Source organism: Lagenorhynchus albirostris, chromosome 7 (assembly GCF_949774975.1).
Source record: "Lagenorhynchus albirostris chromosome 7, mLagAlb1.1, whole genome shotgun sequence".
Lineage (NCBI taxonomy): Eukaryota > Metazoa > Chordata > Mammalia > Artiodactyla > Delphinidae > Lagenorhynchus > Lagenorhynchus albirostris.
Window position 1 is genome coordinate 92715083 of NC_083101.1, and position 24109 is coordinate 92739191.

At 43.0% G+C, this 24109-nt stretch overlaps 1 protein-coding gene across 1 annotated transcript in view; it reads right to left on the reverse strand.

Moving 5' to 3' along the window:
• Positions 1 to 24109, reverse strand: part of SHC3 (SHC adaptor protein 3) — a 140985-nt gene that overhangs the window by 34366 nt on the left and 82510 nt on the right. The window contains exons 5-7 of the mRNA XM_060153563.1: positions 21765 to 21818; positions 16546 to 16597; positions 6555 to 6681 (exon numbers count right to left, since the gene is read on the reverse strand). Of these exons, the coding sequence (XP_060009546.1) occupies positions 6555 to 6681; positions 16546 to 16597; positions 21765 to 21818 (233 nt within the window). The remainder of the gene's footprint in view (positions 1 to 6554; positions 6682 to 16545; positions 16598 to 21764; positions 21819 to 24109) is intronic.

Below are 24109 nucleotides of genomic sequence, written 5' to 3' on the forward strand. Positions count from 1 at the left end.
AAACTAGCAAAATGTCAGGTAAAATCCTAATTTATCAGTAATTACATTAAATGTAAATACATTAAACACTCCAATTAAAAAACAAAGATTGGCAGAATGGATTTTTAAGATAACGTGATCTGACTATATGCTTTCTACAAGAGACACATTTTAGATTGAAAGACATTTTAGATTTAAAGATTTAGGTTGAAAGTAAAAGGATGTAAAAAGGTATTTCATGCAAACAGTAACCAAAAGAAAGCTATGGTAACTCTACTAATATCGGACAAAATAGACTTCAAGACAAAATGTTTACTAGAGACAAAGATAAAAGAGCAACCAGTCAAGAAGATACAATAATTATAAAGCTATATGTACCTCACAACAGACCCTAAACTATATGCAGCAAAATCTGACAGAATCAAAGGGAGAAATAATGCAGTACTAATATTTGAAGACATCAATACCCACTTTCAATAATGGATAGAACAACCAGAGAGAAGATTGGGAAATAGAAAATTGAACACTATACATCAACTAGACCTAACAGACATCTATAGAACACTCCATTCAATAACAGAATATAAATTTTTCTCAAGTCCACGTGTAACATTCTCCAGGATAGACCATATGTTAAGCCACAAAACAGGACTCAAAATTTTTAAAAGATTAAAATCATACAACGTATGTTTTCAGACCATAATGGAATTAAAGCAGAAATCAGTACTAGAAAGAAATTTGGGAAATTCACAGATATGTAGAAATTAAACAACACATGCTTAAATAACAAATGGATCAGAAAGTAAATCACAGGGAAATTGGAAGAAACTTTCAGATGAATAAAAACAAAAACAACATACCAATACTTATGGGCTGAATGTAAAGCAGTGCTTAGAGGGAAATTTATGAACTATAAATGCCTATATGATAACAGACAATCTCAAATCAATAACCTGAACTTCTACGTTAATAAACTAGAAAATAAGAGCTAAACCCAAGGCAAGCAGAAGGAAGAATAATAAATACTAAGGTGGAAATAAATAAAATAGTTAGTAGAAAATCAATAGAGAAAAGCAATGAAACCAAGAGTTGGTTCTTAGAAAGATCAACAATATTGACAAATCTACAGCTAGACTGACCAAGAAAAAAGAGAGAAGACTCACATTACCAAAACTAGGAAGGAAAGAGGAAAGACTGCTACCAACCACACAGAAATTAAAAGGATTATAAGAGAAACTATTAAAAATCATATGCCAACAAATTGGATAACCTAGATGAAATGGAAAAATTCCTACAAAGACTCAATCTACCAAAATGACTCAAGAAGAAATAGAAAATCTAAACAGAACTGGAAGAAATAGAAAATCTGAACAGAACTGTAACAGATAAAGAGATTAAATTAGTAATCAAAATCTTGCATCCCAAGAAAAGCACAGAATCATATGGCTGGCTTCTTGGTGGTTTCTATCTAACATCTAAAGGAGAATTAACAGCAATTCTTCATAACTCTTCCAAAAAAATAGAAGAGGACAGAAGTTTCCAAACTCAGTCTATGATGCCAGTATTACCCTGATATGAAAACCAAAGACACCACAAGAGAAACAAAACAAACTGCAGACCAATATCTCTTATGAATATGGATTGAAAACAAAATATTAGCAAACCAAGTCCAGCAACATACAAAAAGAGTCATACACCATGACTGAGTGGGATTTCTTCCAGCAATGTAAGATTGGTTCAACATTCAAAAATCAACTAATGTAATATGTCATACCAGTAGAATAAAAACAAATACCAGATACTCATCTCAGTAGACACAGAAAAATCATTTGACAAAATCCAACACTTTTCCATGATAAAAACCCTCAAAAAACTTGGAATAGAAGGGCATTTTCTCAACCTGAAAAAGCATCTATGAAAAGCCCACAGCTAAGAACACAATTAATGGTGAAAGTCGGAATGCTTACCTCCTAAAATTAGGAACATGACAAGGTTGTCCTGTCTTTCCACCTCTATTCATTGTACTAGAGATTCTAGCCAGGACAATTAGATTATAAAAAGAAATAAAATAATTCAGATTAGGAAGTAAGAAGTAATAAAACTATATTTATTTGCACAGGACATGATCTTGTACATAAAAAATACTAAGGAATACACACACACACACACACACACACACACACAAATGATTAGAGCTAATAAATGAATTCTGTAAGTTTGCAGGATACATAATGAATATGCAAAAATCAATTGTATTTTTATACATTAACAATGAAAAAATAAAATTAACAAGCAATTCCTTTTATTATAGTATCAAAAAGAATAAAAGATTTATTCTTTTGGTAGTAAAAATTATCAAAGCAAGTGCAAGACTTGTACAATGAAAATTACAAAACGCTGTTGAAAGAAATTAAATAAACTCTAAATAAATGGAAAGACATCCTGTGTTCAGGGATTGGAAGATTAAATACTGTTAAGATGGAAGTACTCCTCAAATTGGTCTATGGATTCAAGACAATATCTATAACATCCCAAGTGCCTTTTTTGTAAAAGTAGACAAGCTATGCTAAAATTTATTTGAAATTGCAAGGGGCCCAGAATAGTGAAAACAATCTTGACAAAGAAGAATGTAGTTGGAAGACTTATACTTCCTGATTTCAAACTAACTATAAAGCTATACTATTCAAGGCTATGTGGTACTGGCATAAGGACAGACATACAAATCAATGGAATAGAATTAAGAGTCCATAAATAAACCCATACATTTATGGTCAATTGAATTCAACATGGATGCCCAGACAATTCAATGTGTGAAATAGTCTTTTCAGCAAATGGTGCTGTGACAGCTGGATAGCCATTTGTGAAAGAATGAAGTTGGACTCTTACCTCACACCATATACAAAAATTAAGTCAAATGGATTAAAGACCTGAAAATAAGAGCTAAAACTTAGGAAAAAACATAGACGTAAACCTTCATGACCTTGGATTAGGCAATGTTTCTTACATATGACACCAAAACAAAAGCAACCAAAGAAAAAATAAGTACATTAATTGGACTTCATCAAAATTAAAAATGATTGTGCTTCAAAGGACATTATCAAAAAAATGTGAAGACAACACAAAAAATAAGAGAAAATATTTGCTAATCATATATCTGAAAAGAGACTTATATCTACAATATATAAAGAACTTCTATACAAGTCAACAATAGAAAGACAAATAACTCAATCTTAAAAATGAGCTAAGGATTTGAGCAGACCTTTCTCCAAAGAAGATATACAAATAGCCAATAAGCACATGAAAAGATGCTTGACATCATTAGTCAACAAGAAAATGCAAATCAAAACCACAATCAGAGACCACTTTGTACTCACTAGGATAGCTAAAATCAAAATGATGGACAATAACAAATGTCAGTGAAATTGGAACTTTCATACGTTGCTGTTAAAAATATAAAATGGTACAGCCGCTTTGGAAAACAGTTTGGTAGTTTCTCAAAATTTTAGCATAGAGTTCCCATATGACTGAGCAATTCAGCTCCTAGTTGAATTGAAACATCTGTCCACACAGGAACTTGTACACATCTTCATAGCAGCGTTATTCATAAGAACTAAAAGGTGAAAATAACCCAATGTCCATAAACTGATAAATGAATAAACAAAAGGTAACATATGCATACAAAGGAATATTATTCAGCCCTAAAAATAATGCCATACTGATACATGCTACTATATGGATTAACCTTGAAAACATTCCAGTAAGTGAAAGAAGTCAGGCACATATTGTATGATAACATTTATATAAAATGTCCAGAATTGGCAAATCAATAAAGACAGAAAGTAGAGTAGTGGTTGTCTGGGGAAAGGGGGTTGGAAAATGGGGAGTAACTGCTAATGAGTATGGGTTTTCTTTCTGGGGTGATGAAAAATGTTCTGGAATTAGATAGTGGTGATGATTGTACTTGTGCTATCTTTGACAATACTAAATACCACAGAACTGTATATTTTTAAAGGGTAATTTTATCATAAATAAACTATATATCAATTTTTAAAAAAATAATAAATGGAGCTTTGGCTACATTTGAATTCTCTTTCATTGTCTTCTCTGGTTTTGTGTTGAAAATAACCTTGGAGCTCTGCAAGAAAAATCAGAGGAAAAAATCTTCTAAGGAAAATCATACCATACCAAAAAACCCATTCATTTAAAAGTATTATTTTTTATTTCCAGTTGGAGATGGGTGATGAATCCAGATCACAGAGTCTCTCCCCCAATAATTAATACAATGAACAAAAAAGAATTCACGAATAAGTAAAGCCATCCACTCACTAGCAGCAAGAGAAGAAGGAAAGAGGAAGTCATGTGCCACCAACATGAAACTTTGAGATGCTGGGGCAGCTTGCTGGGACCTAATGCTGCCCCACTCACTCCACGCTCACCTGTCCCCAGCTCTACTCCAAGGAATGTGGACAAAGAAGCTGACTGTGCCAATTCTCATACCTCCAGCTCATGCCCAATTTGAAGAGAAATGGCCTGAGCAAGTGAGCAGAAAACCCAAGGAGAATTGCTCACAAATAGAACCTCCTGTTTTGCTGGCCCCTGGGAAATCTAGAAGGAAAATGGGCCAGTGCCCTCCACAGTCCAGGGTCCCCATAACAGGGCAGGGAGGGGAAGAGGGACAGCTGGAAGCGAAGTGCATTCTCTCACAGCCCAGTATTTCCCCAGCTGGGACAGAAGGTGGTGCATTCCCACCTGCTCCCTGGATCTCAGATCTGCTCAATGGACACAACAAGCAGCTTGTCAGACAAGATGAGACTGATATCAGGGAACACAGGTCCCCTTGTTCCTGCTCTGCTTTAGAAATGTTATACCATTACTTGCATATTGGGTTGAAAGTTTTCTCGGTAGATAAGATCTCTCTACTTCATTCTCTTTCCCCAAAACTTCTTCAAACTTTATTATATAGAAACATATACAGGACTTCATACCTTAAGTATATTTCTGGAGAAGCATGGTAGTTCAATTAACTTCCCCCACTCATTTTTGACATATTATTTTAATAGGATTTATTTGACTTCTTTGCAACATTTCAAAAGTACAGAAAAGCCTAAATTAATATAAAAGCCACCTACACATCCACCACTGAGATTAAACAAGTGTGAACATTTTGCTATATTTGATCCCTTTCTTTTAAAGAAATAAAACTTGTCAAACTTGCTTTGGATGAAAAAATACGTGATATTAACTGTAAAATGCTAATGGTAGAATCTAGATGGTGGGTATACAGGTGTTCCCCGCAAATTCTTTTTGTATATTGGAACACTGTTGTTATAAAATGTTAGGGAGGAAATACACTTAACAAAATCAGTTAAAGCCCACCCGTGTCCCTGTCATCCTCAGATGTCCTAGAGTTGGTATGTAATATTCTTGCATGTTTTTATACTCTTTATACACATGTACTTATCCATAAACTATATATACAATTTTTTATGTGTTTTTAAAATTTCCATAGATGGTTCATATCCTTTTCTTTATCAACCGGGAAAAAATGGGGCCTTCACAGGCACCTCCAGAATGAATGTCTTAACAGAAATTTTCCAGTGGATGAAGGAAAAAAAAATTAAAATTCTCTTTCAAGAAAGGTGAAGGCTTCAGAGAGATGAAAGGAGACTTCATAATAATGAAGGTAGAGGAGGCACTGCCTTCACAACTAAGTCCTGGAATGTGGCTGCAGAAGTTGGAGAAAACATAAAAAGTAAATTCAGGAGAAATAAAGTTTTATTGACAGTGAACACACCATTGTAATAGGCTTTCAATAAGACAGGTGACTGAATAACCAACATGCCCCATATTATTTTTTTTTAATGCTGCATGGAATATTCTCATGTCCTAAGGAATCTCAAGGGTAGACGCTGAACATTTTTTATAATAAACTAAACATCTCACAATTCCTGTTTACATTTACTATTTCAGTTAACACTTAAAATACTGCCAAGCCACTATTATTCCTATTTTACAGAGAAAACTGCTGAGACCCAGACTGGTTAAAGAACTTGCCCAGGACCACACAGGCCATCAAGTCTGAAAGCTATGAAAGCCAATAAAGCAGAATCAATGCTCGTCATTCCAAGCGGAGTGCCTCACGAAGGGAGCCTCTGAATCGGGACTTTGGCTAACCCTGAGGACAAGGACAATGGGACAGGTAGAACCTGTGGTGACACCGACCCAAGGAGGCAACATGTGGAAACATCACGTGCTTGCAGGAGAAACAGAACAAAAACATATTACAATGTTTTTTTTTTTTGTAACCTTGGCTACTGTCACTATAGTTTCAAGAAAATGTTTTTCTAAACATTGGGAGCATCGCCCATATGTCGGCTTCCATCTGTCAGTTTCCTGAGCCATGGCCCAGCACCAGTCAGGTGTCTCCGGGCCCAGGAAGCCCTGGGATTAACTGTGTCTGTGCAGAGCACTCCTCGGGGAGGTAGTTGTGTGGTTTCCTCCTTTTAAGTGTTTTCAAGAGGAAAGGTCAGAAAATGCAGAGAGGTCACTGCAAACGGCGTCACAGCGCTACTCACCGGTCGTGGAGAGCAGGGATCTTGGAAGGACACTGCAAATATTGCTTAAACCGGAGCTCAAAGGCTTGTCCGATGGAGCCGATGACCTCCTGGGCCAGCCCGTCACAGCATTCCAGAATGTGACAAGCTGTAGGAGCAAGGGACACAGGCTCATTAGAGACAGACACTGGAGCTACCCAGGCTCCTCCTTCCTGAGGGTGAAAGCCCGCAGCCTAGGAAAGAAGAGAGGGACAAGGAGGTGCCTTTCATGACATGTCCTGTCAGCTCTGCGTGCAGCTTAATCCCTGAGAGCCCCTAGCAGTACCGTTTAACCGCAGAGATCCATTTCTTAATAGCCTATTCTCTCCAAAAGTAAAGGTTCTATTTGTAAGTACGTTTTAACATTTTTAAGTTCAACTTGATTGCTCTTCTATCGTTTTAGAGTCTATAAAATATCAACTCAGAACTTAGTAGGGAAACAGGGTTTGGAAGGAAACCTGAACAAGACAAAGAACCTGATAGTAACAAGAAATGAACCCCTTTAAGACCCCGTGAGGCTTAACAAATGGACTTAAACTGGCTCTTATTGAATGAATCCTGAGGTATCCGATGGACTTAGAGCAAGCTGTTTGCTTACTTCCTAGTGGGAGTAGAGTGTCACCACCAGACGTGGCAACTCAAAGCAATAAGATCAACAACCTTGTAAGATGAGTTTAAAGGGATATTAATTAATCACTATGACCATCCCACCACATGCCACCTGCATCTACACTGGACGAGACTGGATATTTATGCCAGTTCTCAGAAAAGGGGTGTTGGCAGGCCCCTCAGAGACCTGGAGCAACCTTTAACCCCTTTGGGGTGCCCGCTGTCATGGTGGCCAGGCTGTGGTGTAATCCATGTGGAACCTTTGGAGAAAAGAGGGTTGAGTGGGGGAAGGCACCGAAGAAGGTCCCATCTCTGCTCTACAAGAAAGTAGAATGTCTTCTCCCCAGACACGCGTCCATGGCATCCCACAGAAGAGTCCCAGACCCTTCACGTTGTCCCGTGACCAGCATGACATGCTCTGTTACTAATGGGATTAAGGCATCTCCCTGGAGAAAATGACAGATGCATGTGTCACACTCCATCTTTCTCTTGCCACCAGTTAGGATACAATTGTGTTTCAAGGAGGTTCCTCCAGGAGCACAGTGGGTGCCCAGCAGTGAGAAGAGGCATTGCTACAGGGGTAGCCATTCCCCAGCAGTGATTAGGGAGATGCAGAAGCATCCCTCTGCTGCAGGAGAAGCGAGCACAGAAAGAGGACTCATTAAGGTGGGAACTGCGAGGGAAGGAACAGAGACATCACCACCTCCACAGTTTGGCCACTCTTCCATCACGATGCCGCCTTCTACACGCACAAAGACAGTCAGGCACCACAGAGCTCACCCTGATGGTGGCTGCTAGGGTGGGGGGCCTCAGGCTTCTTCTCTCCCCAGGCTCGAGGAGGGAGCATGCTCCTGAGGACACAGGGACAAGCATTTCCTGGGAAGAGCAAGTGTAACCGGATTGCTGCTTCAGACTGCAATGCAATCCCTTGGATACATTAGCCTATCTCAGATATGGCCAAGGGATTTGTCCAAGGAGACAGGTGTCCCGGCTGTATTTTATTATTGAGTATTGATATTGTTTTATGTTATTATTGATATTAGTATTTATTATCAACCCGGTTAGGCACAAAGCAAGGCCATATTAAGCAGCTGTTGGAGTCATGGGGTTGTTCGTTAACGGATAGCAGTGGAGGTGTCTTTCCAGCCAATAAGGAAGTAGGAGTCTAAGACAGAGTGAGAGAAAGACACCTGGCTCCCCCACCTGCCCTGTGTTTCTAGCCACACCTGCCCCCTCCACGCAGCATCAGCACCAGCCAAGAGAACTTGCTGGCCAGTACTTTAGAGAAACAGAATAACAACTGGGGACGGAAGAAAGTGAAGCTTATTTTTCTTTTAAGGAGAAAAGCAGTGCCCTAGCCTTAGTGAATAAAGAGCAAGGTTTCTGCAGAGGGGGCCATATGATCAATCCACACGGCCCCCTCATCTTCTACACACTAGAGAGCACGAGGTTGGAAGTGAGACTTCTTTAAATCAGTTCCTGGGACATTGAGAAGAGGCAGGGCTCTGGGTGGAAGCACCCTCACTTGGTGAGGGTGGAGCCCTAGTATCTGGTCTAGATACCAGAGGGTGACAGGAACTGCAGATGCAGAATTAAATCACGACTCCAGGCTCTGGGGCCTGGCTCATTCCTCCGTGGACCGTGAAAACGTCATCTGTTGGCTAGGTCTGAGGATCCTCTGTAGAATGGCCTCTCTGTGTTCCAGAAACCCACTCCAAATCCAGATCTAACCCTGGGCTGACAGTCTCTCTGGACCTGTATTTTCTCTGACTGTTGCAACAGTCGTTCGCTAAAAGCTACTGTCTTCTAACCTCACCTGTGTGACTCAGTGTGTGTTAGGAATGATGAGGTTCTCGCCACAGGTAACCATCGGGGCTGCTTGTTTTACATCCCATGAGGAAAGGATGGATGGAGGTGTCATTCATGAGCAAGAAGGAGAACTGGATGAGAGGCAGGTACAGAGTGGTGGGGCCCAGGATCAAGACTCAGAATGATGTTGTAAAACATAAAACATGGCCCCAAACAAACATAGGAGCAGCAAAATGGGGTCATTCCTCATTCTATCCCTTCTGAAGGGGACGGGCTCTTTGGCAGCGGTGCAGTAGTTGCTGGGGTGGGGGGGTCTCCGGGGTGGGGGGTGGGGGTGCTTTTCTGCCCATGCTGGTCTCTCTCTGACCAATAAGCAAGGCTGATGTCGCTTTCCAGGAAAGCCAGCTCAGCCCCCACAGCAGCCAGCTCAGCCCTGACACTAGTGAGGGGACTTCATCAGGCCTCACCACAAAGGTCACTCCCAATCTGGGATGAGCCACTTGAGAGCAGGATGTGCTGCAGCCCTTGTAACCATGCCAGATAGAACTGGGGCACAGCATCTTTCCTCACACAGCAGCCTCCTAATGGGTTAACCACACATCTTCCCTGCACAGTAGACACTGGCAGATCAGAAGTCCCTCCGCAAGTTTCCCAATGGCTCCAAATAAGTCCAGAGGCCAGTGGCTGCACCTGTTCATCGGTGTTCAAGACTGCCCTGGCCATCTGACTGATAAATGGACTGCAGGCCAACAGGGGCCACCATTCATCTGAGCTAGCTCTCTGAGCCCTGCCTGGGATGGCTGCTCCGTTAGTCAGCACAGGCAAGTGACGCCACAACAACAAACAGCCCCAGCATCTTAGTGGCTGAAAACAATCCCATTCTCACTTGTTCATTCTGGGCAACTCTCCAGGTGGTGACCCCATGAACCAAGCTGCTTTGATCTTTCAATCCTGAATTTCAACACAAGGCCTCCTCCCAAGCCAGGGAAGAAAGAGACAGCAGGGCCTTGCACCAGCACTAACTGCCTCATCCATTCTGCTCTCACACAGAACTGTCGCCTGGCTCCTTCTCCACCCAGGAGAGGCTGGTAGTACAGTCTCCTGCGAGCTTGGAAGGAGTGAGGTCAGGACATCAGTGAGTACTAGCAATGCCTATCACATGCACCAAACACCCAAAAAGGCTTTACTTCTGTAAATAAGAAATTGTCAAGATTTTCTCATGCTTACCTGTGAAGAACTCTTTACTATACTGAGCATGTGTCCCAAATATGTATCTACTTATTTATAAATTGTGAACATATATTCCTGTGTTAATATAATAGTATGTATATTATAAAAATATCTTTCAAAAGATGTTAAAAATGATACAATAAAGATAAAATAAAGTTCAAGATGTCTTGTTGGCCCTGAAAGCATCACACTGTCATTTATTATCTCAAAGCAAGATAAATATTTTGGGTGAGGTTCATCACTAATGATGATGGATAGAAATCCATCCTTCCATCTTTGAAATATTTTTCTTAATCATTTTGAGTCTGCAGGGGTTGATTCCTTATCTTACCTGATTAGATTATTGTTGGGGTGGGTGTTTTTGTTTTTTGGGTTTTTTTGCTTTGTAAAAGTAAGACTCCACTTTCCCACCCCTTCTGTGGTCAGGAGCAGCTGACATACAGAAAGGGTGTCACTGGCTCACTGCACCCTTTACATATGACTACGGGGTAATACCCGCTCTATCTCAGATCAGTGACTATAAACAGAGGCTCCAGCATGTGTTTCCCACCACAGTGGCTGCTTCCACACCCTGTGGGATGGGCCACCCCACCTCAGTGGGCATTGTTTTCATGGGGCGACTCTGCAAGTATGAGCAGAAAACCTCTCAGGATCTGTGCTGCTCTTTTAAGAAGTCATGGCCCCTCCCACCCACGCCCACACCAACCCAACTCACACTTCACAGCCATCTGGCCTCCACAAGGCAGCCCAGCCCTTGAAGGGGTCCCATCTCAGACTGTCCCACTGTCCTCTTATCTAGACTCACGGACTCTCCAAGAGTTCAAATTCATAGCCAAGTTCTCTACCAACTGGTGACTGACATAGGGAACCTCGGAGATACCTGGAGTCATTACCTAATCAGAAAAAAATCCTACCAAACAATGACTGCTGTCTCTTCCTCTTAGTGGGCTGATAACTCTCGCCCCTTAAAAGGAACACTGAACACCAGTGAATTCTTACCAGAGAAATGGAGACTCCAAACTCAAGCATAGTTTTCAGCCAACCCTAGTCTGTTCACTTCATATATCCACATGTTCCTCATTGTTCCAGACTTTTTTGATCTGAGACAGGTAAGAACTCCAAGATTCAGCTGCCATGCTCTTAATTAAGAGTTGTTTAATATCTGTTCTAGCCCCAGAGTGGAAAACTAAAACTTTATGAGGAGATAATTTTGCACCTATCAGACTGGCAGGGATTTAAAAGTCTGAAAATTCCAAGTGTTGAACAAGAGCTGAAGCCAAGGAGCCCTCCTGTGCCACTTGTGGAATTATAAAGTGAAATAACCATTTTTAAAAAACTGAAGGTGTTCCAGAACACAGTGATTTGTCCCAGAGGTATAAACCCTAAGAAAATTCTTGCACATGAGCACAAGGCAAATGTACAAAATATTTACTGCAGACTTCACTCAATAGACACTTATTGAGCACCAACTCTGTACCAGGCTCTGCCCCAGGATCTCCAGATACAGCAAGTAACAAAACAGTGTCCTGCTCTCACCAACCTTACAGTCTAGAAGGTGGACACTGAAAATAAAGAAGGAAAAATATACCATGAGAACGGGTTGAATGGTGCCCCCCAGCAGCCAAAGCCCTGTCTACATCCTGACCCCCTGAACCTGTGAAAAAGAGTCTTTGCAGATGTAATTAAGGACTCAAAATGAGATCATTCTGGATTAGGGTGGGCCCTAAATCCAATGACAAGTGTCTTATAAGGGTCAGAAGAGGAGGTGACACAGACACAGAGGAGGTGATGTGAAGATGGAGGCCAAGGAGGCCATAAGCCAAGGACTCCTGGAGCCACCAGACGCTGGAAGAAGCAGGAAGCCTCCCCCCCTGGAACGTTTGGAGGGAGCATGGCTGCTGACACCTTGATTTCAGACCCTTAGCCTCCAGAATTGTGAGAGAGCAAACTTTTGTTGTCTTGAGCCACAAAGTTTGCAGTAATTTGTTAGAGCAGTCACAGGAAACTAATAAAACCATAAAGACAATAATGTGAAATAAAGGGGGTGATGAAGATGATGTTGTAGGGTGACATGTAGGATGACCAGGGAAAGCCATATAGGAGGTGGCATCGCAGAAGAAGCCTGAAGGAAGTCAGGGGGTGAGCCATGGGAAGGTCTAGTCTAAGAATGTTGCAGGCATAGGGCTCAACAGGTGCAAAGGCCCTGAGGCAGGTGCTTGCTTGCCATGTTCAAGGAAGAGCCAGAAGATCAGTGGAGCTGGAGTGGAGGTGAGGGGAGATCATAGGAAACGAGATAGGGGATAGAGCAGGAGTGAGCTCACATCATGATGAGTGAGACAGGCAGATACTTTGTGGCGGAAGGAAAGACCTAGCTCTGTGGCTTGTCAAGGTAAGGGGGCTAGGAGGCTTCTGAGCAGAGATGTGCAGCAGGCTGGTAACTACACAAGTCTGACTTTCAGCCAGAAGTTTGGGCTACGCAGGAACATTCATAGTCTTTGGCACAGGGTATTTAGAGCTCAGGGACTGGCTTGTTTATTTAAAAAAAAACACACAAAAAAACCATGGTTGACGAAAGCCAGATATGGGAAACAACCTAAACATTCACTCACAGGAAAATTAACCTCCCACCACAGTGTTATGAGATGGAATTTAACCTCCTGGCTTAAAAAAATAAATCATTACTTTCACCTATTATACAGAAGAGGTTTTACTCCTAGGGGAAAGAAAAGCCAGAAAAGGTTCTGTATTATTTAAGGAGTTCATACTCTAAGTTTCTCCCGGAAAGTCACCTCCTGCGGCCTACAACTGTCTGAGGCCAGAGGAACCCTAAATTCAGTGTTGAAATGACCGTGAGCTAGTACAGAAGCCTGGAGAAGAAAGCACAGCCATGTGAGGCAGTAGTCCATGGGGGGCTTCCCTCTCAAGTCCAATCACCACGTTTCCCCCTTATTCAGGAAATCCTGGGGAAAGGGCAGCAGGATGTGTTAGAAGCTATAACAGCTGAACACTCAGGCCTCTCTACCATCAGGTCAGCACCGTAGGATATGACTTTCCACGCAAGTTCAGGAGTTGCAGAAGGCGCCTGAACAGGGATGCTATTGTGGTTATAAATTATAGGAAGTACATGCCACCTGCAGGCAGCCATATGTCTAATTAGGACATTATTTTTTATGTACTTTTGTGACCCAAACAGTCCATTCCGAACCAATAGACATTAGATTGCAGGGAATGGGAGTTCTTGTGTAGTAATACAGATTCCAATGTGAAAAGAAAATGGTATATTAGGATCCAGCAAAGCCTGATTTTGGGGGCTTTTTATCCTACATATATCAGTAGTCACCTTCCAGGTCTCCTGTCAGACCTGCCTTTCAGCTATAAGGTGCCAACCTCATGAAACTTCACTCATTTGCAATCCCTACCTTCTCAAGATGGTGGTGGTTACCATAGAGCTTAATGACATGGGTCAGAGATCCTTTGCCCTTCCACCAGATTAATTATATAAGCCATGGGTTCTTGATACTAGAGAGAAAATATAATTTTTTTCTCACTGTAAATACTGCTAGATTATCCAAAAACACACACCAGAATGTATAAGCAGGAATCAGTGTGGAAAGGACAAATGATAACAGTGAGGGACTTTGACCCATCTCTGCAGGATTTTGACAGAAGACTTTCTGGGCTCCAAATGTGCCTTGATGCCTGCCTGCCTTGAGTAGCTATGCCTGCAGCCAGGGAACCACAATGGGGTCAGCACATCAACTGGGGCCTCTGCGTGGGGAGTTGGATATTTAAGAGTCCAAATAAGAACATTCACTCCCAGAATTTCTTGCTAATCTGACTCCTGCATGGCAGAGGCCATTCTTATTCAATTAAACTCTCTTCCTGGCCTAGGGCAGGAGGAAAGAGAAGAGAGCAGCCAGGGGAGCCCTCCCCCAGCTCCTTGCCGAAGGAGGCAACGGTGGGTGGACACATATCGGATGGAGGCAAAGCCTGCTCTGAGATACTGTTCATGGCCAGATCTATGACTCCCCTCCCTTCCCACACTGCCTCCCAGGAGGCTGGGGCTGCCTGGGTACGTGTGGGAACAGAGATGTGATGGATAAGGAAGGCTGCAAATTCCTGTCGGAGGGCAGGTCTGGTTCCCCTCCCCTGAATCTGAGCTGCCTGGGACAGCTTTGACTAGTCAACTATGACAGAGATGAAGTGGTGCCTGGTCTTTGGCATCCACTTTGGCATCATTGAGCCCAGAGTTGCTATGTGGGAAGTCCTACTGCCCTGATTCAGGGGCCACTTGGAGGGACCCTGAGACTCCTTGCAGAGGGAGAAGGACCCTCTGGCTTTGGCTTCTTGTCCTCCCTACCAAGGTCCAAGGCGTGGAAGTGAAGTCAGCTTGGACCCTCTAGACCAGGCCAGCCACCAGCCAAAGACCACCCAATACCCCACTGAGGCCACAGAGAGCAGAAGAATTGGCCAACTGAGCCCTGCCTGGACACTTAATACTTCATCATATCAAAAGATATTTTAAAATGATGGCTGTTAGGCCATTAAGATTTGTTACAGGCAACAGATAACTGGAAGGAGGGAGTGATCCTCTCCTATCAAGCATCTCAAAGGACCCCTACGCTGCTGGTGCCCCCAAAGCACCAGCAACGGCGCAGAGGTCTGGTGTCTGTCTTTACACCAGCACTGCATGCAGGTCCCAAAGGGAGCTGGTCCAGCAACCATTGAGCACATGGAGTGGATCCTGATTTCCATGACTTTGAAAAGGTACTGTGGACAGAAGGTGCTGCTGGTTTGCAGCCGTGAAACAAGGTATCAGCTTGTATGCTTCCATGGCCCTAAGTCAAATAGCACAGGGTTAAACTCCTTCAGGGTCTGGACCTAGAGCCTGATTTCTCAGTCCTGGCTGTACATGGGAATCATCTGGAGAGCTTTTAAAAAGTACAGTTGCCTGGGTACCCCCCTCTGAGGCCTGAGCATTGAGATTTTTTTAAAGCTCCCCAGGTGATTCTAAAGTATAGTTCATTTTCAGAACCATTGACCTAGGAGCCATTAAGGGTGTAAAAAAAAAAGTCTAGGATTACTTGAAGTTAACTTAGAACAAACAAAAATAAAGGAAGAACTTCAACAAGTGTTAACTCTGGGATGAGTGCAGCCTGCCACCTCCCCCTCCCTCAAGGCTGGTGGGAAAACAGAATGCTAAAATCTCATCTGTGGTGAAATTTTAAAAGAAGAGTAGGGCTTCCCTGGTGGCGCAGTGGTTGAGGGTCCGCCTGCCGATACAGGGGACATGGGTTCGTGCCCTGGTCTGGGAGGATCCCACATGCCGCGGAGCGGCTGGGCCTGTGAGCCATGGCCGCTGAGCCTGCGTGTCCGGAGCCTGTGCTCCGCAGCGGGAGAGGCCACAACAGTGAGAGGCCTGCGTACCGCAAAAAAACAAACAAACAAACAAAAAAAACAAAAGTAGAAGAGTATATATATGTATATGGACAGATATAAAACTTCTGCAAAGCCAGCTAGGAAATCTTAACAATGGGTACCTGGGGTAGAGGGTGGGAGGAGGAGGGGAAGCAATGGGTGATAGAGGGAAGTGCCATTTGTAGTGTTACAAACCCCACAGGTGACCTCCATCAGTGAGTTCTAAATTGGAGTTGTGCAGCACCTGGTGGCTTTCTGGGATTCAAGGGTAGTGCCCCCTAATCAGCTCACCTGTCCAAGCTTATTAACATTGGAGGGGGGGACCCTTTGGTTTTGTAAATGATGAAAGAAATGGGGTGGTGGGTATGTAGGGAGGGTCTAGGAATAAAGGTTCCATGTAGATGGGAAGTACTTGGATGTTTCAAATCCCCTACCCAGCCTGTGTTTGAGGCCCTAGCACCTTTGTGGGGTGTAAGTGGGCAGCACCTGAGCTTGGACACTGGCTTCCAGGGCCATGCAGAGCAGCACGAGGCTTCTCGGGGAGACTTAGTTGGCAGTGGACGCACAAGGAGCTGTAGCTGGGCAGGAGGCCAGCGGTTTGCAAAGTCTTCAGGTGTAACTGAGGGCACCTTCAGAGTATGAGTGGGAGCTGCCATCCGCAGGTCAGGTGTACCAAGCTCTAGCCATCTGGATACAAGTGTGTTTAAAGCTCTCAGATATCCAGCATCTCCTAACCCAGCCAGGTGTGCCGCCACGCTTCACTGCCTGCAAACCTCAATTATCGCTAACAGTACGATATGACACTTAGTTTGGATGAAGAGGGCTGAGATCATGAGGACCATCTGGTATCCATTGTTAAGCCTGGCTACTCATGAGTGAGAGATGACGAAAGTCACACATTGCTTACCTCTGCGATTAACAGGGTCCTTAGCTACGTATGCAACATAGTCTGTTGTATCCTGTGAAAGAAAAATGAGATGTCACATCACTAATCACAGGTGAAGACAGGACAGCAGACACATCATGCATACAGCAGATCAGTAATCAAGAGTAGCCCTGATGACAGCCCAGCATTTCTCAGACTGTACAGTGGGCAGGAATCACCGGGGATCTTGTGAAATGCAGATTCTGACTCCACAGGCCAGGAGCTGGGCCCGAGGTTCTGCATCTGCAGACAGCTCTCACAAGACACTGATGCAGCTTCGCCACACCCACACTTTGAGCAGCAAGGGTGTGAAGGGCATCCATTCTCAGCATGTCGGATCACTGAGGAGCTATAAACACACTAATACCTGAGTCCCAACTCCCAGATAATCTGATTTAACTGTTGTGGATGTGAGGCCCAGGCATTAAGGATTTTTAAAAGCTCCCCAGATGATTCTATTATGAACCAAGGCTGAGAGCCACTGCTGTCAGCTGTCTCCAACAACGATCCTCAAATCTGAGCTGGGGTCAGAATCCCCGGCAGGGCTTGTTACAGCACAGATTGCTGAGCTCCAGCCCAGGGTATCCGATTCGGCAGGTCTGAGGTGAGGCCCCGAAACGTACATTTCTGACAAGCAACCAGGTGCTGCCGCTGATCTGGGGGCCACACTGAGAAAATTAGAAGTGATGTTCAAAGGCTGGTTGCAAACATCCCTCATGGGTGGATGAGATATGGATACGATGACACAAGTAGTAATTTTAATTCTTTTAAGATATTTCAAAAGCATGAGCTCTATTTAGAAGTCTTACCCTTACACATGAAATATAAGTCCCCTTGCCTGCCTCATCTACTTGGCATGCAGAGGAAATGATGACCTCAGGAGTGAGCCGAGGTGACCATATGAATTTTAGTTTCTAAACAGAGGAAACAATAATTCTCTTAATTCTTGAAAGCAAAAGAAAGACTTTCCTGCAAAGTTGACATTTTCAACATTCAAAAAGTCTGGGGGGGGCATGGTAAAGGTCTCCTCGTTGTTGTGGATATTTCCCCCATGTGATGGTTTTGGAGGACTCCAAGGTTATCGATTAGCTTCCAATGTTTTCAGCATCTGCAAGATTCTCTGTCGTGAGTTCCTTCTTTGTGATACTCTATGGGCAGGAGAAACGACCCCTTCTTTCTCCACAGGGCTCCAGAAAACCCTCCAATGTGTGAGGGGAAGAGGGAAAGTGAGTGTGGAGGCAGGGGAGGAGGATGCAGTGCTTCTGAGAACCCACTGCAGGGTGCAAGTCGCTTTTCCAAACATCACTGCCCTGCAACTCAAAAACACCCATTAAGACTAAGAAGGGAGAGAGCTCTTCCGGCAGCTCTTGACGTATTGGACTGCTACCCTGAGGTCATTCTCCAGCATGTAGTCTATCTAAGCTGTTTCCCCTTCCTGCTCAGGCTCTATCCTCTCTCTTTTTCTCTCTCTATCTCTGTCCTTTGGTGTATTCACAGACTGACCTGGGAAAGGGAGTGGGAGTCCATCAACCGGTCGACCTGACTTCCTGCCATTTCATCAAGGAAGATCGGGTCAGAATCTGAAGTTACTGGCAAAAATAAAGATTGTAGCTTGTAATCATAGACACTCTTCCTGGATTCAGGAGATGTGAATGTCAGAAGTGGACTTAGGGAGCACTAGCTTCTCAGTCTGAGATCCATGGAACCCTAGGGTTGGGCAGGTATATTCTCCAGTGTTTGAGATGTCACCAGAATCTCTTTTCATGCTTTCATTTCTATGATAATCTTAAAAGTTAATATAGTAATATGCGGGGTCATCTGAATGACACCTGTGCCATCAAGCTCTGCACGCAATTTCAGTGCCAAGATTTTCAGTGGGGTTTCCAACATTACGGGTGCCAGGTTTGTAAAGAATCAGAGAGAAAAGAACAGTCAGATGGCTTTGCCCCACCTGAAGCAAATTAATGTCACATTTGTACACAATGATGTACCACTGAAGTGTTTACTTGAATGGAAGAAATCAGTGGAAGGAGTGAGTCATCTGGCGCCTGTGGTAGTAGAGAGATGCTGACCTCAAAGGCTTCTGCACCATGGTAGCCAGTTCTAGAGTCACATTGGGAGCAGAGATTTAGTTTCAACAAAACTTTACTCATCACAGTAAATTAATTTTACTTTGAATGTTATTGCCTTTACTGTGTTTATTTGTACTTAATTTCCAAGTTTGATTGGGATTTACAGTTTAATAAAAGGAATAAACATAAGGAGTCTATACATAATTTATTTTTGTACATATTTGTGTAACAAAACTAATTTGAGTCCACATTAGTAGCATATACAAGGAAATTCTTCTTTTTAAATTCTTACTCCAGTCTGAGAAATGCTCCTCTGGCTTCAAGCTAGGGAAGGAAGACTAGGTAAGAGATGTGATGTGTCCCTGTCACTCAGATGATCAATGGCCAAGCCAAGGACACAGCTTTTCCAATGCCAATATTGATGCATTCCCGGCACAGTGGGGGAGTGTATTGCTGTTAAAACAATGTTCTTGACATCACCCAGTCACACAGTGAGCACTCTAAGTGCCAAAGATGGGGATGCCAAGTGCTTGTTCTGTATTTACCCATGTCTGTTCTCACTCCCCAAGTTTTTCTGAGCCTGACCATTATTCTGGCTTTCTTTTGGTGATCTTTTAGAACTGCTAATAATAGTAGATTATAATTGTAGTATGCCTTTTTTTTTTTTTTTTGGGGTACACGGGCCTCTCACTGTTGTGGCCTCTCCCATTGTGGAGCACAGGCCCCGGACGTGCAGGCTCAGCGGCCATGGCTCACGGGCCCAGCCGCTCCATGGCATGTGGGATCTTCCCGGACCGGGGCACGAACCCGTGTCCCCTGCATCGGCAGGCAGGCTCTCAACCACTGCACCACCGGGGGAGCCCTGTAGTATGCCTTTTTTAATTGCAGGGATTAACTGTGTTTTCCAGTCTGTCTTATTTGACATTTCAAAATACCATTTTCTCACCCAGTAAACTGAGGCACAAAGCAAAAAGTAGATATATACTTAGCAGCAGAACAAGGAATAGGACCTAGAATTGTTGGTTTTATTTAAAAGGTATACCAATTGTAATGGTTATAAATAAATTTGGAATGAGAACTCATGCACAATGTGATGTGCATTTGAATTGGTTAAAATAAAAAGTAACCAGGCTTCCTGTCCCCTGGAATCATGACATTTTCTGTATCAGAAAAAAAATATTAAAAGTTATGAATTACTTTAAGGGTCACTGAATGTTTCCTTTTTTTAAGAGGAGGTGATAGGGAAAATTGAAAATAGTTCACAGGTCTTTGTGCATAGTGGAGAATAAAATAATTTTAACACAGGACAATGTATTTGGCTTTCCGTTTTCTAGATCTCTGCATCTCCACTCAATGTCAACATGAAGATGAGGTTTGAGACAAGTTCTTGAAAGGAGATATTGATGCAGGTGTGCAACGTTTCTGCCTCTTATTTTTCAAACTGGGTTACCTTCCAAATTTAAGAATCTATGGCTCTAAGCATCACATTAGGCAAGCAAGTAGACAGCCACTGCAAATTAACTAGATCTGGTTACAGATATAAGTATAGATATGTGTATATGTGTAGTACAGGTAGAGAATGAGTGTATACATATGTCTAGATATAATCTTCAGAAATGCTCCTTAGATGGGCTTGATTATGGAACACTTCCACTTTCTAAACATACATCTCAGTGAGGTATTTCATTTTGCAGTGGATCATAAGAAATTAAAGGATTGGAAATAAAGTAAAAGAAGGGAAGGGAAGGAAAAAAGAAGAGGAAAGCATCCTGGAAGACTTCTGAAAATTAGACCCTAAATATGAAATAGGGCCAAAGCCAGTGGAACCCACTGAATGAGATGTTTAAATAATGCTCTGGTCATCCTGTCACACTTTAGCAGAGGATTAAGGGCAAAGAACCATCTGCAGGGTGGCCAAATCCCTCTCCTGCCAGTGCCCTTGGCTCAAGGGTCCGAGACAGGGAGACTCCTGGGGCCTCTCCCTGCAGCCTGCATCTCCCCAGCAGGAGCTCAGTGCTAGGGAGATAAGAGTGATGCCTCCCTGGAGGCTGTAGCAGGTGGGAGAGGGAAGGGCAGGCGCAGGCTTTCCTGTGGCTGAGACACTCAGTGTCATGATTATACTGTCCTTTGGGAACATCGAGATTGGAGCCAGCAGTGGAGATCACTCCCTCGATTTGGGTTTCAATGTGCCAACAGCAGTTCTGCAATCAGGTTACACAGGTAGGAGTATGTCAGGAAAGATATATGAGTTAAACACAGGGCATGGTAAAAATCCCCTTCCCGGGCTAGAAATAGACAAGGTCCCTGGCCTTGGGATAAGGAGTAATATAATGCACTAATTACCCAGGCTATCTTGGACCAGTAAACTCTTACATAAAATCTGAGCATTGTCTACCGATAATTTGACAAAATAATACAAACAACAATAATGATAACAGAAACACTGCCCTGCCTGAGGAGGAAGTGGTTTTCTGAGTCCTGCCTTTCCTGACACTGAAACTGAATGCTGGCATTGTATCGTAGAATTCCTGACCGAATGTGGGGAGCAATTTCCCTTGTTGTTCCACCTTCTTAATAAAAGAAGCAATGAAAACTAGAACATTCTCGTATTCTCTATCCTCTCTCTTTTTCTCTCTCTATCTCTGAAACTCCTTCCCTGTTGGCAAAACAAAGCATTAAAAGACTACAGTGTTAAATTTGGAGAGAAAAATACCAATTTCAAATATTTATGAATAAACCAGACTAAGTAAATTCACAGCCTTTGAATAAACTTAAAATCCAAAAATGGAAGACTCCAAGGGAGAGCCAGTAGAAAAACAGGAACAAAGCAAGATTAGCAGAGTCACGAGTGCACTCCAGCAACTTGAGAAACCAGCAACTTAAGAAAGCCAGTGCTTCAGGGATTTTTGACAGCTTTTTACTAATGAAATGAAATTTAATGGTAGGTCCTTGTCATGGGTTACCCCTAAAAAAAAATGAGAGTCATGAAGAGCTTATGAAAGGGAAGTGGAAATAGTTGGTATCACAGCTAACTTTCTTTATAGGGTCCTAAGAGGCATGCTTCTGAAGCAGGGCCCCTTTGCAGCAATTCTGACAAGAGCAAGAGGAAACAACTCCACGGGCACTTACCGGGTCTCCGCCAGAGGCAAAGGAGATGGACTGCATGTGATGATTCGCTATAATCTGCCAGGTCCAAAACAAGAAAAGAGATGTGCCGTTATTACCTTTCCCATGTCTTGGAAAACTTACTGTTTGTTGGCAGGAAATACAAATCCACAAGGATTCCTGATAATTGGTAAAATTCATACCCAATGAAAATAACAATTATAAAAGTAATAACAATAGATAACCCTGAATGAACTTTCACAACGTCAGACGCTCATCTAGCTGCTTTGCCAGAATTATCTCATTTAAGTCTCACAGCAGCCCTATGAGGTAGGAACTATTGCAATCCCATTTTACAGATGAAGAGCCTGAGGCCCAGAGGGGCTAATCAGCTGGCTCAAAGCTCTACAGCTAGTTAAAGGCAGAGCTGTGACCGAACACAGGGGATCTTAACAACCATGACTCTTTGAGAAGGAAAACGTCTCAACCACACACCAAAACATGTCAACTGTGCAGTTTCTGTTTCCAAAGACACATGGGGTCTTTGGTACAGACCCCATAGCTGGAGTGGAGGGAAGTGTGGCTGTCTCCTACTTCATCCCATTTGTATCATGAGCACATGAATTAGAAAGCCGGCATCCAAGATCAAAATTGGTGTCCTCTCAGGCACTCTTGTAATTTATCAATTTAAAAACCACCGAGGATGTTCCAAGTTAATTTTAAATTGGGAAATTTCCATTAGCTTTATAAACTGCAGCATACGGTGGGATTTAGTAGACACTGAGTAAATTAGGAGCTGCCCTAAATTTAAAAGGCTACATAAGTCTTCCATGCTATTTTTATCTTTTTAAAGACAACATAGTGACATTGAAGTAAATTTCCGGGGGTGGGAACAGCACTCTCGTCTCCATCCCAGCATAACCAGGTTTCTTTCTGCACAGCCCCCTCAGGTCCTCGCCGGCAGGCAGGCAGAATTTACAGAGCTGTAATCCTACCATCCAAGGGATTTTTCCAACCATGCTCCAGTAAAACTCAAAGCAAAACTATAACTGAATTACAAGATAAAATTAGATATTTTTAAATGCCTACTTCACTTGTTGGCACTTGCAAAACTACTCAGGATCTAGAAAAGCCTGAGTATATCGATGAATAAAAACAACGAGTCCAGCTCTGTAGCCTGTACCCAAACCCAGCTGGATCAGACTAATAGCTGCCCTTTGCAGCTTTCTGAATTCTGCCTCTAGTCCAGGGGCAGAGGGCTCCCAAGAGAGCAATGAGGACATAGCAGTCCCCAGATGATGACAAACTATGACTTCTAAAGTTGTTCATTTTTTGCTTATTGAATTTTTTGTTTATTTAATTTTTGATTCTAAAGCAGCTCTAAAACTGGGGTTTGGAAATCAAAGTGAACACACAGATTTAAGAAAAAAATGGAAATCATATTTGGCCAACGTGACCGTTACTGCGTGATTGTATGTTGTCCCTTTGGGTAAGATAGACATTGAAAAGGAGAGTAAGAAAATTAGAGCTAATTAACTAAAGGATGTGTTTTGCTCTGAGGGTGTTTCATCTTGCTTCTTCTCCTTGAGAGCTCTGAAAAGGAGAGCTAGCTTTGCCTTTCTGCTGGCTCTCTGGTTTGCGAAGGGTCTGCCCACTCGGGCTCCTTGTATTTGCTACAGCCTGGCCCTTAACTCGGGAGAGGCAGAGGGATGTGAGCTCTGGGTCCTGCCAAACCTTCCTCAGACTGTGCTCATGTCACCCGAGCTGCCATTCCCCAGGCATCCCCCCAGCCCCACACTCCCTCCCACATCCACATAAACAAGGGCGGGACAATGAGACCTGGATACGCCCAACCAGCCCCCAACCCGAGGATGGGATGGCCAACCATGGTGACCTCATCGTTTCTGCTCTGAGAGTCTGCCTCTCTCTCCGTTTTTTTATTTTTTGAGGTAGAAGGGAGAATTAGGAGATAAGATCTCACAGAATTGAGGACTGTGGTCTGAGGATTCCTACAAACAAAAGGTATAGAAGCCACATGAATAAGAATGAAAGAGAACAGACTTGTGGTTGCCCAGGCAGAGGGGGCGGAGGGAAGGACTGGAGTTTGGGGTTAGCAAATGCAAACCATTATATATAGAATATATAAACAAGAAGTCCTACTGCATAGCACAGGGAGCTGGATTCAATATCCTGTGATAAACCATAACAGAAAAGGATTTTCAAAAGAATGTATATAAATGTATAATGGAATCACTTGGCTGTACAGCAGAATTAACACAACATTGTAAATCAACTATACTTCAGTTAAAAACAAAAAGAATGGAAGTGAGCGTGTGAGGGCAGCGCCGAGCAAGGCGCACCGTGAGCCA